Source organism: Lissotriton helveticus, chromosome 8, assembly GCF_964261635.1.
Source record: "Lissotriton helveticus chromosome 8, aLisHel1.1, whole genome shotgun sequence".
In the NCBI taxonomy this organism is placed as follows: domain Eukaryota; kingdom Metazoa; phylum Chordata; class Amphibia; order Caudata; family Salamandridae; genus Lissotriton; species Lissotriton helveticus.
The window spans coordinates 441,937,727-441,954,289 of NC_136069.1; the positions used below are offsets into that span (position 1 = coordinate 441,937,727).

General features: G+C 42.4%; 1 protein-coding gene across 1 annotated transcript in view; it reads left to right on the forward strand.

The window, feature by feature from the left end:
- Positions 1-16,563, forward strand: part of COG3 (component of oligomeric golgi complex 3) — a 450,848-nt gene that overhangs the window by 333,018 nt on the left and 101,267 nt on the right. Inside the window, exons 15-16 of the mRNA XM_078657314.1 lie at positions 3,008-3,129; positions 12,996-13,085. Coding sequence (XP_078513440.1) covers positions 3,008-3,129; positions 12,996-13,085 — 212 coding nt within the window. The remainder of the gene's footprint in view (positions 1-3,007; positions 3,130-12,995; positions 13,086-16,563) is intronic.

The following is a 16,563-nucleotide window of genomic DNA, read 5'->3' on the forward strand; positions in this document are numbered from 1 at the left end:
TGCCCAACAGTGACTTGCCACTGCGTTGGTGTACAGATAAGGTCAATTACTAGGGGGTCCATGTCCATCGAGGTAAGGAGCAAGTTCTCCGCCTGAATTACAGCGCATTGGTGGATAAATTGACCACCTAGATTGAACGATGGATGAGGCTGCCGTTATTAGTGGCAGGCGCATTGCGATAATTAAAATGGTTGTCTAATCCCGATCTATTTCTCAACATACACATCTCTCTAACAAACTCATTTTTTGCCGCTCTGAGGGGGCTCCTCCTGAGGATAATTTGGTATGGTCTCAGGCCCCAGGTTGGATGGCGGGTGTTCACCTTGCTGTAGGCAAAGGGAGGTTTTGGTGTGCCCCACTTTCATCTCTATTATCTAATAGCTCAGTGCCTGTATGCATACCATTGGCACCACGGGGACGTTATTCTTCTTTATAGCAGAGTTGATCGAGAACTGGCCGGCTCCACTCCCTTCCATGCCATTCTTCCCCTGGGAGTACCTCTGGATGCGAGGGATATCCAGCCACTCTCCACCTCTTGCTGGGTGTGGCGCTGACTGCAGCGCTTTGTGCGAGCAGAGAGTTTGTACTTGCCTGCACTTCTGCTCACAGGCAGTCATTGGATCTCCCCATGGTAGACTCTACTGTCAAGAGCACACATAACAAATATACACTGCACACTACTGGAGATTTGTTTCCCGAGGGCCATGACATTTCTTGGTTGGAGGACACCCAATTTGCTGACACCACATAGCTGGACAGATTTGTTCTGCACCGTGTGCAGAGTGCCCTTAGGGTGCATATTCCTACCTACCCCATAGCTCCCGATTACTTCACTCCCCTCACTGCCCTCATTGAGAACGACGCTGGCAAACACTTTGTCTCCAAACTGTACCGCAAGTGTCTGGAGTTGCTACCCACCACAGGGAGACTTGGGAGGAGGACCTACAGTGCCCTGTGCCAGATATCTAGTATTACTGTTGCATGCAGACCAAGTTAGTCTCCCCCAACCACCAGCACAAACTGGTGCATTACAAATTCCTGCGTTGCGTATACACGACACCCAAACTCCGTGCAAAGATTGACCTCGCACAATCATCAAGCTGTCCCAAATGCCACGCAAAGGATGCGATTTTCTGCATCTGGCATGGATTTGCCCCCATGTAGGCAGCTATTGGACGGACATCTGTGCACACATCTCCCAGATGGTAGACACAACACTGACCCTTACTCCCCTGCTAGAACTGCTGGGATACTTGCATGACTTCCTAAAGGATACTTGTAGGTTTGTTGCCATCGCACTCTTACTCACGAAGGGCGAAGTTGCCATTCATTGGGGAGGTGCGCTACACCCTACCATGGCCGTCTGGCTCAAGAGCCTTGTCCTCTGCGACATGACTAGCGAGCTATATGCCCAGACACAACCGCAACATTTAGCAACCTATACGTACGTATCTGCTTCATTCCAACACAACTGAAAATGACTGACAGCCACGTGACATGGATAGCAGCTCGGTAGGGCTTTTGGAGCCGCTGTGCGCTCGTGGCCGTGGCCCCCCTTGCCCTTCCAGGCCCACAGAGACCGGTGCTACCACTGGATGTAACAAATATGACGTGCATGGACCTTTTCCATGGGCTCCCTCCCCATGGACACAAACACTGACTCAGACCGGGCAGCCCTTTATGTTCCCACATCAGCCACATCATAATGTAACGACAGGCAAGTGCTACTGTTTGCTTTTTTCTATAATGGCGATATGTATACATTGTCACCTTATGTGCTGTGCACACTTTCATGAAAAATTATAAACAAAGTTTAAAAAAAAATGTTTGGTGGTGCCCCTACCCCTTGTAGGGACACCACCAAGCAAAAAAAAAATGTGAACAGCTTTTGCAGGGCATTATAGGGTGCTCCTTCCTCGAGCATTTCTTACTAAATGAGCGGCTTCTGCTGCATGCTAACCTCCTCTTTATTATAATGTTGACCATGGGAGATGGGGTCCCCAGAGCCTTGAGGTTCAGGGAGGGGGGCCATGCCCCCCCCCCACACCAAATGTATAATATGCACTGTTTATTTTTCATTTTTAAGAGGACTCTGGACTGAGTCCCGAGTTCTAAGGTGTCTGCTTCCACATTGTTGATGACGTGGTGGCAGCCAATCAGATTTCATCTTGAGATCTGTGGGCTCTACGGATCCTCTGGGGCTAGCAATATGCAACGTTTTTTAGCCTTATTTTCTCAAAAACTACTGAAAGGATTTACACCAAATCACTACAAACTCGCTTTCTGGACCAAGAACTAACTTTCTGCCAAATTTAGTTTAATTCCGTTAAGCAGGTTTAGCGGTATCGCTGTTCCTATGGAAAAATTAATAGGGAAAACACGTTTCGGGACCTCCCCCTGCCGTTTTCTCAGCCGCCGCTCAGTGGATTACCGCGAAACCTTCCAAGGAGGAGCTGAGGCGAATGGGACTTTTTTGTGGAACGTTTTGTGAAGATTCATCAAACTGAGCCACAGTTATTAGGAAAACAAAAAATGCTTTTCCTATGGAAATGCAGACCAAATACACCCACATTCACACATTCATTACTAAGGACATCAGAAAAACTCTATTTACTACCTCACAGATTGCATGTAACACAGTTTCACAGCGAAATAAATAGTCCCTAAGCCTCTTTAATTTGATTTTAGCTTAGTACAACGCCTGAATACTGGTTTTGTTTAAATATCTATTGTTGAACAAATGCTATGCATAAACCATATATGCAAGTGCGCAGAATATAATATGGTACTTATTACCATTGTTGAGAGAGGGGCATCATGGCTCACTTTAATCTGATGTTCAACAATGTTAATAACACCTAATACTACGACTGCTTATCTGCATATGTACTTTGTGTGTGTTTATTAATTTAAAGTGTTTTATGTTGCACTTCTTTTGTGTTGAGAATCTGCTGTTAATCTAAGATTCTAGAATGACTGATTCATTTTCTGCTTTGTCATGATGTAGGTTCATCGAACAGCCTTGCTTCAAAGCCTCAAACAATTTCTCCAGCTGATCTCCATGGAATGTGGTATCCAACAGTCAGAAGGACACTGGTGTGCTTGTCCAAACTTTATAGATGTATCGATGTAAGGAACTAAATGCATTTATATATTAAATGTGAGGCTTTGCTTAAAGAAGCATCATTAAGGATGGTTTTTTTTCTGGGAAGCAGGTTGTTGATTCATCACCCACGCTGCCGGTTTTTGCTCTCCATATTTTGAGCGAGTGTCAGCAGGATGAAAACATACAAACAACAAACATTGGCAAAGTGAGAATGTCTGGCTTGCCGTTTGAGTCATGATAAAAACATTTTTAAAAGCCTGATGGAGTGAAAAAAACAAAACTAAAACTGGGTGTGGTTTGTACAGGGTTTTAATAAATAGTTGGATGGTTAGATGGTTGGATGTGGTTGCATACATTCGCTAGATGGATGGAAGTGTGGGTGGATTGGTACGTGTTTGTGGTTTAATGACAGATGGATTGATGAATGGTTGTGAGTGGATGGATATGTGCTTGGGTGAGTGAACATTTGATGCATGGGAATGGGTGCTGGATGGCAGATATGTTGGGCGGTGGATGATGGTGGATATTTGTGAGCAGAAGTATGATGGTAGATGAGTGGATAGGTGTGGGATAAAGGATGCATGGATATGGTTGCATGGGGAAAGTAAGTAATAGAGTAAAATAGCCTTCCTAATGATTAATATGAATCAGTTGAACTAGAATTTACAAATCCGCTCTGACACTGGGTTTGAAAAACATAAGCTGAGCATGTGACTTCCTTATACCTGCCTGGGTAACATTCCAAGCTTTATCTTGAATTAACGACCATGCTGTATTCATGTGTTCTTTTTGGACTGTCTGCAACAATAGTGACTTGTAAACTGACACTAGAAAAGCTACGGAAACTCATCGTAATATATTTATAAAGGCATATTGTAACATAAAAATGCATCGGCACAAGGCCTTCAGAGTCAATTTGACCTGACTTCCTGCAAAAGGGGACTCTACTGTGTCATGACTGTGGCCCTATAGTGGATCTAATTTGACTAAATCTGCCTTAAGAATTGTTACAGACCTAATGTGGTGGAAGCCCACTGAGGACCTAGGGGAATCAACTATGTAATGACTGACTTAGAAAAAGTATTCAGAATCCAGATAGCCACAGATTAATAACAGAGGTGCAGACTGTGATATTTAGGTAAGCCTTCAACTAGGCAAGGTTATTGCGGACCACCTCTTTTATATCCACCAAAAACCAAACCTACCAAGCAAGCACAGTTCAGACATTGTACAAACAAGCATTTTTGTCTGAAGTTTAAAACATCAGATCCTAGCACAGTATCACTATATGGCACCCTACATTAGTGCCATTCAATAAAGCTAATGCCATTTACCTTGAGCAATAACCCAGCGCCTAGTCACAAACTACAGCAAGTCAAAGAGTAAGTGTAGGCCAGCAGGAGTGCATAAATTTCTGTGGAGCTTTAAGAAGCCCCTCAAAGTCAGAAATAATTAGCAAGTTGCCAGATATGGAGGGGCTGGGAAAGATGGCACTGGGAGAAAAAAACTCCAGTTCGAATATTGGGAATTCAGTGGGGTCCTTAATCGGTCCTTATGCTGAATACATATTTGTTTGTCAGGACTCTTCCTCTGGGAGGCCATCTTTGGGCGGGCCATCTTGGGCCACAATAGAAACTAACAATTTATGCTTTTGCAAGTATCATATTTTTCAGTTTGGTGCAACCATGCACTGATCTGAAAGCTGAATTATGTGACCTCATTGAGATAGTATGTTTAGTTGTCCCACTTTATAGGGAGACAATTGCTGAGGGACGCTTAGCTTCCTGGGAGTCCGATATTCCCAGGAAGTGCTGGTTGAGAATAACATGTTTGTAGGAAGCTGGCTCTTAAATATAGTATACCAAAAAGCAGTATACTCTGCAAAGAGTCCAGGTATTCTCTTACTACTTGACAGCTTCCTCCTCTAGCAATCCCAAGGTGCTCTTCTCGGGGAAAGTGTGGTCGAGCAGCCTTAGGCTTATCAGAGTGGGGTGTTAGGCATCTACAAAATGCATGCACAGTCAATAAATAATGCACATGACTCAATAAGGAGATCCACACCAATTTATAAAAATAGCACATATCTTTATATATATATATGTAGACACCAGAATGAATACTATCAGGCAAGTACTTTTTGAAATAGAAATATTTTACGTTTTCAAAAGTCGACACTTATTGCAATTTTCAGAGGCTGTAATGTTATCCTATTGGAGGAAAAACAAATACGACATACAGGTAGAGTACAGCGACTTACGAGGCCAATCTCATGGCCTGAAAGTGAGTATGGGACAAGGTTCAAGGCAGCACCAAGAGGTCACACCGGGCTGCACTGGGGCGGCCGGTTGCAGAGGTGCAATACAGCGTTGAGTGCCCAATGTTAGTCAAAGGAGATCTTGGTCTTCATGAAAAGGGTCTACTGGTTTAGACTGGGTGGCCAGTCGTGCTGAACCAACAGTGTGGGTCAGGCCTCATGATGCTTGGGGACATGGGGACACCCTTGGTCCTCTTCTCCACGGGCCAGGGGCTGCGGGTGCAGAGGTGTCCTTAAGCATCTGGTTTCTGTCACTGGAGGCACTTGCAGCCAGGGAGCCACACAAAGAGGGGTCCCCTCCTGGCAAACCCAAGATGGGCGTCTTCCCTGGAGTGGTGGGGGACCACACTGGCGCCGTTGGCCCACTTCAGCTCAGGGTTGGACCAAAGGTTGCAGTGGTGCTGGCCAGTGTTGGGTATACGCAGTCCGGTGGCCTCACAGGTCTTCCTTAGGTACTTGCAGGGTGCAGGGAAGAAGCTCCGCTGTTCCACTGGATTTCTTTTCCTGAATCTTTATAAAGGTGCTGGTAGTCCTACCAGGCTTTGGAGGATCAACAGCTTGCAGGGGGAGACGCCTTTGGCACAATTGTTGAGAAAAGGTGGACAGGCCAGCCGAGTTGCCGCCAAGTAAGCCGCTTCTTCTTTGGTCCCTCTTCTGCTTTTGGTCGGCAGGATTTGATTTCCTGGTGCACAGGGCTCCCCTAAATATTGGCTTTAGGGATGTTAGGGATGTTAGACGAGTGTAGGGTAGTAGCCAATGGGCTGGTTACCTCTGGGGTCACTAAGCCCCCTATATGTCCCTTTCCTGTGGGAAGTGGGCATAACCCTGTCCCAGAGTTCCTACGTTTGCCATCACAAAGATGGCAGACTCTGATATTTCGTCATCACTTCAGTGAGTCCATCTTAGGGGTGGAACTAGCCTGAGGGTGAACGCGCCCCACTGACTGCAATTTTCTTGCCTTTGCAGTCACCAAAGGTGCCCTGGACAGAGGGGATCAGCATCCTCTCCTGTGAGGGAAGCCAGATGGGCATACCAATGGGGTTGGACTCTCTGAAACTCCCTACCTTGGAATGCTAATTCACAGTTCATCCTGTGAGAGGGTAGTGTAAACACCCTCTGCCCGAGCAGGCTTTGTTCCTGACCTCCTGATAGCAAAGCTCCTCACCTCTGAGGGTCAAAAACTCATTTGTGGTGGAAGGATGACTAAGACCATTCAGCTACCACAATAGTAGTCTGAGGTTTTTTCATTGGGCACCTCCTAGGTGCCCTCTGGGGTTCATGCATTAATAAATCCATCACTGGAATCAGTGTGAGCTTATTAATGCGAGATGTTTGATATCAAACATCTCTGTTTTCAGTGAAGCCATCATGCAGCTGGGGGAACTCGTTTTCACCAGTGTATAGTACATATACTTTTGGCTCTCCTGATCACTTGTACTGGCATCAATTGAACTGACCAGCACAGGGGCATATCTGCTCATGCAGGTATGTTCACACATATAGTATAATGCACCCTGCCTTAGGGCTGTAAGGCCTGCCGCAGGGGTGACTTACCTATACTGCATGCACGGTCTGTATGCATGGCACACGGTCTGTATGCCATGTCGTGTTTTTACTTTTATCTTGCACCAACACACGCAGCCTGCAGTGGCAGTCTGTGTGTGTTTGGTGAGGGGTCCCTTTAGGGTGGCATAATACATGCTGCAGCTCTTACGGACCCTATTTAACCCCCTTGCCCTAGGTACCAGGGGTACCTATTACTAGGGACGTACAGGAAATGCTAAAGGTATTTACAATTGGGGTACAATTGCACAGTTTTGGGAAAGAGATGTGGCACAGGGCACCTGGTTAGCTGGGACCCAGTGCGCTTCCAGTTAAAATCATGTTAATTACCAGGGAAAACATGAGGGTGACCATGTCAAAAAAGATAACTTTCCTACAATGTTCATGTTGATTGTGCCCAAATAAGTACTGTCACAGTTCTTATCATTGATTGTTTGTGCATCTCCCTACTCACCTGGTGCATCACTTGTATTGGTGAGAAAGGGTTTGCCAGCGTATTGTCCTAGTTTTTCAAATGTAGCAGATGTACAACTTTAATATTTCATGTTTTTGTTCATTTTTGTGAAAAGATCCATGTTGGTGATCCCTGGTTGTAAATTATTTAATGTAGTTATTATCTATCACTTTGTTTTCTTGCATTGTCATTAGCATAATGCCATTATCTCTGGCCTGATGCCACATTTTGGTCTTCTTTGGACAAGTACCCCTTTTTCTCTTGTAGAATATATAAAACATTGTGGTTGTATTGTTCATCAGGTTTTTTTAGTGTCTTAAATGATTTGGACAGTTCTTCTGTGTTCCAAAACATGTATGTGTAGTTGTCATTTTGCAGTTGTCCACTTGCCCTCGGCTGTAAGTTGCCATATTTGCACTCTTCTCATGTCACGGATGAAGCATTTCTATTGCCACATTGTGTTGCCCAGTCTGAGATTGCGCTTTCCCATTGATGGTCTTTTCAGTTTCAGATAGTGCAAGAACTTCGCTAAACTTGATGGTGCAGTCGTTAGGATTGTGACCATCATGCATTCAACAACTCATGAAGCAGTCATGTGCGTAACCTTGCATTTCAATTCTAGATGAATGCATGGTGCCATCATTCCTCAAAATCCTCGCTCAAGTACCATGATTTAAAAAATATATATAAAAAGTCTAATCCCCCCCCCACCACCATCCCCCCTACGAAAGCAAGCACATTACAGGTGTACCAAATCTGTGTGTTCAGTCTGTGTCTTGTCTTTCTGAAAAGTGTGTCACAGGGATAAAGAGTTGATAAAAATCTGTTTGTATCCTAAATAAGAGAACCAACAAAATTGAAAGGATAAACTGATAACTAAACAGAATATTCTGGTTCTGATCCCGACCTGACTAATTCCCAACAGATCATTAAACTACGACATAAGAAATACATAAAAAAAAAAAATAAGAGCATTTATTAAATAAATGTTTTCAATTGTATCTCATCCAGTAGGATTAATGTAGCACTCTGAAGAACTCATTTTGGAGCTATCCATCCTTTTTGAAAAAACTAAAAAATTGTCAAAATTATGTATTGTAACGGATTTTTTTTTTTTTGCATTTTCATTAAAATTACTCATTAACCCTATATAAAGTGGAACCCCAGATTGCATCTTTAAAATTCACTTAGTTCCTACATATCTTAGTCTAACATTTAATTTAAAAAGCACATGGAAATGTCTGAGTGTTGTAGAGTCTTTAAGGAACCCAGATACGTATGTACATGAAGTTCCAAACATTGATAAAAACTATAAAAGATGAGATAAAAGTTGCAAGCAACCGTGATACCTGGACCACCTAATAATCTTTAATTCATTCCCCTCTCGAATACTTTTGATAAACTGTCCGTCTCAAATCATCTTCACTTCCTCTTATTTGACTGTATTTGGGGTTTCAGGTTTTTTTTTGTAAGTGATTGTAGACATTAGGACGAGTGTTTAACTTACAGGGCAAGCTTAGGCAATGCCTTCTACTTAAGCTGAACTTGTATCGTGTGCTTAAAGAAAAATGATCTGCAGTTCAGCTACCTTAATCATTGGAATGCCCTGTGAAGAAATCTTTGTGAATTCGATATTTTATTTTAAGCTCATCCTGTAAAACATATGAACATCTTGTGTGTTTTGATTCATTGGCATACCAAAAAGATAGTAATTGATTAGAGTATAGGAGCTTCCATGTACATATTAGAATGTGTTTTGTCTCTTACCTACAAAAAAGAACAATCGTACAACTTTAGATTGAGGCATATGATTATGTTGATTGCATTATCGAGAACATTAGGCAGATCACCTACTTTCCAACGCAGAAGTAAGCAGAGGGAGGATTCCACATTTGAGCTGTTATATTGGCTGGAAGCATAGCCACATCTATAAAACGTTTTCATTTATATACTTGTATAAGCTCATAGTTTGTGAGCCCCTTGAAAGTGAGTTTTGACCAATTGAGATCAGATTACTGCACTGTATGCCAGGGTCCAAAGGGTCATATTTACAGCAGGTATCGGACTACTACCTCTCTTTATACACATTGGGGATGGGTTTTCAGTGTTGTAAGGCGTTTCGCTTGGTAGAGTTTGCAGTGCCTCGTTGAGTGATGCAATTGGGAGTTGTCTGAAGGTTTCTTTGGTTAGTTGTGTTGCTCGCATAAAAGTGGTTGGTGGCACAAAGTTTGAACAAATGACAGTAGATGGTTAAAGGACCTGGTAGCAAGTTCGAAATGAGAAACATGAGGAATTACAAATTGCCAAAACCCGTAAATTGTTAGCCAGTAAGATATCCAAGTGTACTTGCATGGCAGATCACATCCTGGTACTTTCATCCCCCGGAGGTCAATCAAATGAATACCATTGGGTCTGGTAGTGTTTTTTATTACACTAAATTATTATTCCCCCGCCCCATATCCATTAGGACCCCCCGCCCCAAAGTGCTGCTCAATTAAGGAAAGAGTTGAAGATGCACCTCTTTAAAGAACACTACATCTCAATGCTTTAACCGTCCACAAACCAGCTACCTCTTCTAGCACTTGTTGAATTTATTCTGGTATTTGACCCTATGCAGCGCTCTGTGGTCTTTTGGCTGGGTTCAAATAGCAGAACAGAATCACTAGGCAACATGTAGGTCAAAAACCAATAATGACAGACCTTCATATAAATACTGATCCGAAGATCAACTCAATATATCAAGTAGTTAAAAAATATATATATCAATTTATTTTTATTACAAAATTGTTAAAAAGTGTCTGAAGGTTGCATAATTAATAACTCAAATACAATTAACGAATAACAAACCAGTGTGTTAATTGCTAGATCCAGAGATTTAATTCGTATTAATGATAATCTCACTCTAGTTTGTTTAGTAAATCTTGTTACTACACACTGTGCATGGAAATGTTCATGTTAATATAATACATGTCAAAAAACAATACACACAATCAAAGTATCGACGCACGTTTCGGCGAGCAAGCCGCTTTCATCAGGAAGCCACATGAAAAAACATTATCAAAACCAAGCAACTGGGTAAATCTTTAATTTCTGGTAACCTTCTCAAAGGCAGGGATGAATCCAAAGAGGTGCTGTAGAATGAGCAACAACAACTGAATGCAATGCTAAAGAGTAGATTGTGGGGTACTATTTCACCAGATCTTGAATCACTCTCCTAAAATCAAGTTGATAATAAAAAGTGATATGAATGCCCAATCAGATAGAATAAACTTCTGTCCTTTATTGGGAATCAAGGATGAATCATAATGAAAGGTGGGACATCCACAGTCCTCAAGTCTGGAATTGTGTGGCCAAGTGTGATGGTCACTGGGCCTTGCCAGATGTTTGGGGTGAGTGGGTCGGTTGGCTGGGTTCACCCTCCAGAAATACCACATACATCCAGTACTCTGGAAAGAATGCTCTTACCTCTTTCCCTAAAATCACGGTTCAGCAAACAAAGGAACTTTTACTGGGCCTTAAATCCGGCACACCTTCGGACCCTTGCATGCCCTTCATACTTAAACTGGCGCTTGACTTAGCAAATATCCTGTGCCAGGTTTTCAACTATATTCTTTTATCTGGTAGTACCCGGTTATTTGGAAGGAAGCCATTGTTTCACTGCTACTCAAAAAACCTAATGCCAATCCCTTAGAGTTGAAAAGCTTCCGACCTATTTCCCTTCTCGCCACCCCTACTAAAATCCTGGAGAGATTAATCAACATGGAACGGATCAAATACGCTGAATCCAAGGAGATCCTAGATCTCTCCCAGAATGGGTTCAGTGTTGGTCATAGCACTGAGTCTGCCCCTATTGCGGCCGCTGATTGTATTCGCATGCAGGTTGATCGGGGTGGATCAGCGACGTTGATTATGCTCAACCTATTGGCGATATTCGACAGTCTCCCCGGTGCGTATGGTTCAGCATCTGCTGGAAGTGGGAGTCACGGGAAAGGCCCTGCAACTTTTCCACTCTTTTATATCACATAGAACGCACATCGATAGCTGCGGAGGCTTTAGAGCAAATGCCTTTGGTCTTCCCTTTGGGGTCCCCGGGGATCATCATTGAGCCTCACTCTTTTTAATCCTTTTGTGACCCCTTTGGCTGCGTTGGTGCGATCTTTTGGATTTCAGGTGCTCTCCTACGCGGACGACACGCAAATTGTTTCCATCTCAAATAATTTAAATCTGCCCAGCATTATTTATTGGATGAAGGACAACTCACTAAAAATCAATGCAAACAAGACCGAGGTGCTGGTATTTGGCACACAGAATTCTATCTGGTCAAATGGCTGGTGGCCTGCAGATTGTGGTTCCCTTCCTGTCCCAGTTAGAACAGCGAAAAATGTTGGGGTCACTTTTGACGTTGACCTGACCGTTGATGCTCAGGTCAGCTGTACAGTTAGCACTTGTTTCCATATTTTAAGAACTCTTAGAAAGTTGCTGCCGTATATTTCGTCCGAACTGCATAGGTCTATCATCATTGCACTAGTCACCTCTCGGCTGGACTACTGCAACGCTCTGTACCTTAACATTAATGCGGTATCCCTGAACAAGCTCCAGGTGGTACAGACCGCAGCGGCAAGGCTGAGCTTTAGTATTCCGAAGCATCAGTCAGTCAGGGAGGGGATTCGTGCCTTCTACTGGCTCCCCATCAGGAAGTGAGTTTTCTTCAAAGTTCCGAGTATGGTATATAAGGCCATGCACAGTATAGGTTCCCCATTTCTGAAAACACTGATGCAATGGTACACCCCTGGGAGGACCTTGCGATCCTCTACACAGAAAAAAACTGGTATGTCCAGCTGGGGCCGCAGCTCACTTTCTGTAGCAGGCACCAAGCTTTGTATTTCCTTGCCCACCTTCATTTCCAATGCGGTCTCTTTTCCGGTTTTCAGAAAACGTTTGGAAGCATGGCTGTTTTCATCTTAGATGGCTGCAAGTGCGTCTCTCTCCTCCTCCGTCTGCTCAGCGCCTTGACACCTTTGGTATTAGTGCGCTCTAAAAATACCATTCTATTCTATTCTATTCCCAGATATTACTAAAAAATAAGCCAACACATGTTTATTACATTCTTGTACATGACACAAAAAATTATGATTAAAGATGACTCAATGAAAGGCAAGTAATTTGACACTTCTACATTTTAACAACTACTTCATTACTTTTTGTAACTTATAATGATATCGAGTATGATTGCTTAGAATTATTCAAGTAATTCTTGATTCCGCAAACTCATTTTATTCCTTATTCTCCAACATTCCAGTGAAATAACTGAATTTCAGAGAGTAATGCAATTATAAAATGTATCTTTATGCGTGTAAATACTTAAATATCAGAAATGAGGTCTGTAAAATGATTGTGCCAGTTATCTACGTTTGATATAATGTCAATGTAAAAATGAACTTTTTTTATGTAATTGCAGCTTTTCATAAAGAATAGTCTTTGATCTATTTCTTTTCTTAATTGTATTGCCGTAAAACTTTATGGAGTTCATTGCACATGCTGTTTGTTTTCCTCTCTAGAGGGCAGTGTTTCAAGGATTATCCCAGGAAGCCTTGTCTGCCTGCATTCAATCATTGCTGCTAGCTTCGGACTTAATCGCCAAAAACAAGGTTTGTCAATCTTTGAGTCATTTTTTGTGTAATAGTGTGTGGAAGGGCATGCACTTATTCGGACAGCTCTCGTCATTAAATAGTTCTGAAACAAGGTAAAAATATATGATACGGTCGACTCATAATAAACTGTATTTACATGTATAATTAAGCATTGCACTCTGAAATACTGGAATTGTGATAGTAGTTTATGTGAAGCATTTTTTGATAGATGCAAACATGGTGCTGGATCTTATGCGAATTGGGGTAGTTAAGTGTGATTGAGTGGCGTGGGACTTGGAGAGGGAAAGATGTAAATGGACAGGTGGATTAGATAGGTTTTGGGAGGATGAGGGGGTGAAGGGTTGGTATCATAATAACAATTGTGTAAGCAAGGCTGGGAGAGACTAGGCGGGGGAGCGTTGGCTTGTGATCAGTATGAATACTGACATTAATAAACTGTTCATGGATTAGTGATTGACTGAGGCAGCCGGCTTGGAGGTGTTCATAAGACTCTGAATAGGTCGTGATTAGCTAAATACAAGACTTCGTCAAGATTAAACATAGAGGCTGGTAACATATTCAAGCTTAGATAGTAGCAGGCATCATAGATGAATTTTGTAGCTACTAGGAATGCAAGACCACGTTTGTGAATAGTTACTAGCTGGTAAAAGACTGGGTATACTTAGTGAAACGTTTAGGTTCGCGGTTCATGAGACTCCCTAAGGTGTGGATTTTAGGGGCAGGACAGAATATTGCTTCTAGGGGAAGGCAAGTGGTGTTCTCTGTGGTGGGTTGACAAGGAAAATGATAAGCGGAAAACAATATTCACAAATGGTTAAATTCTCTTAGTAATGTTTCATCTTTGACTCTGGTGTGCCTTAAAGAGGAATGTGAATAGTGAATACCATGAAATTGGGTAATAGTAACATCTGCTTTTTACTGTGCTTAGAAACTGCATAAGAGACATAGGAAGGGCTATATACAAGCACATTATTGTTATGCATAGGTATTAGGGAACTGAGTTCCACAGTGTGCATGGGTATCAGACTGCTGTTTGTGTAGCTTTAGCTTCTAGGATGTGAAACTGTTCTGAGTTTTCATACTTTAAGAGACTACAATGGGCTTTACCTATGTTTAAGGTTACATGGCACCATTCAGAACTTATTGAATAATACACAGGAAGTCCAACCTTTATGCGACTCTAGCTTGCTAAGCTAATCACTGAGTTACAGGAGGTTGACACCCTTGCTTAAGCACTTTATATGAGGCCGGGAGTACTTTATGCTGCCACTCCTTTCTGATTTTTAGTGAATAGTACCTATCTATCCCATGCTTTTTCCTTAACTGTTTTATTGATTTTTTGGCTTTACTCTGTGTCTGCTGGAACGCTTTGAGAAATGGCACAACTCTGGGAAATGTCCTATCTTCAGTAAGGGTGGGTTGATGGCACCATAAATATTATTCACTATGAAAAAAAAAAAGATTGTGTGCACTTCTACTCGTTGCCAATGGAATGTCATCAGTGAGGGAGGGTACCCATTTCATATAGTGTGCTCTTGCTGTATGGATTCTCAGCCGAATGACCTAAAGAAGAGTTTAGATTGATCAATTTTGAAATGCTAATTGAGTTAGTTAAGGTCTTCCATCTTCTCCCATAAAATGTCCCATTTTTATGTATTTTAGGATCAATGATGTACCTTTGCTGTATGTTCTCCTTGCAGGTTAATGAAAGAAACACACCTTGTCATAGAGAAGCTATAAGCATCTCTTGGTAGACGTGGGACATGCAACTAGTGAGTTATGGCATGGAGGTGTAGAACCGACACATTTGCAAACGCTTGATCTGTAATCTGTTGCAATGTGATTCAATAAATTCTCTGAGACTCCCTTAAGTGCTTCTGAAAGTTGGTGTAGGTGGGATCGCTTATAGGCTGTCTCAGTAGTGATCCTAGTTGTCTGGTTCACTGATCAGGTGCTCAAGGATCTTCTCAAGTGATGGGGGAGGTGCAGGATGCCACATAGAACGTAACAGGCTGTGGGTGGAAGGTTAGTGAGTTAGGCCATTGCACATTCTTAGGATTGACACTTGTTTCTCTGTTTGTTGGTTTAGGGTGTGCAGGCTGCGGAGTGCAGGGCTAATGTGCCATATCATTGTACACTGTACGTTGTTGAGCTTTGCTGTCTATTTAACTCTCATCTGCATTGTTGTGTTAGCTAGCGTTTTGATTCTTTTTAAATTTCCTTTGAAAAATGTATGTGTTCAGAGTGGATAAATCCGGAACTTCTTTTCTTTGTCTGTTTTTTGCCTTTACACCAGCTCAGGGAGATATAACACTGGAGGTGATATTTGGGAGGGTGATTGGGCCTTTATATCAACTAAACTTTGTTTTACATTGGCAAAATACCCACTTCAGTTTGACAGTGGAGTCCATGCTCTTTTTAAAGCTTCACATGCTTTTGAAATGTCTCCCTGTGCCCTACTGGGAAGTGTTGGGGCATTATAATAGCAGCTTGTAAGTATATAAAGTTGGAGCCACCCACACAAATATTAGGGGTGCTATGGATCCTGAGCGCCGCCCTGAGGACTCTTTTACTGCATGTTGAGTGTGAATGCCCCTGCCAGAGGTCAACTCTGTAAAGCTACTACCAGTACAATTTTGAATGAAAGAAAAACGTTCTTACATTGGGGCAACAAAACCTCAGTCAATTTTTTAGACTTTGCTGCTTTGAGGGCAGTAGTATCATACCTGAAGTTATGACACCAAGATCCATTAAGCCCTTGAGGTCCTAAGAAATTGCAAATGTTTACCTGGGGGACCCAAATGAAAAATACATTTGTTTTTCTTATGATCATTTAGAAGAGGGCTGGGAAATTGGCAAGGATTTTTCTGGCTAATATAAATAAATCAACGGTTTAGAAAAAAAATATTTACGTTTATTACTAAGGTATATTGTGTTTCAAACAAAAATACGGTAAGAAGGAGGTTAAGGGCTAGGTGCACCCTCCTGAGTATACTTAGTGTAACAAAAATCCGTTAGTGACGGATCAACGAACCTAGCCAGGGGAATGGTGGTTTACTTAATGAGTAAAATACACTCCTGTCTTGGGAAAAGAATAATCTTTTTTTGAGTCCCCTCAGTCACCAAGGGTTGCCCCTAGGTGACATGCTTCATTATTGGGGCCATCCCAAACATCTACTGTTTGGGGCATGCTGTGACCTGCGGAATTACGTAGGAGCACGATTTTGAGAAACTTTGTGTAGTGCAGTGTTGGGGAGTGTTGTAAGTGACATTAAAAATACCTAGCTAGTGAGCTAATATTTTTTTCTTGCTCCAAGTTGGTATGGATAACAAGGGGTTAATGATAGAGAAAAGGTAATTGCTATGTGATTACAGTCCCTAGTATTTCGTCAACATGTTTGAGGTGTCCCCTAAACCTCTACTTCAGGGCCACATGTTGATCAGCCCCATGTGTACCACTCCGTGAAAAACCTAT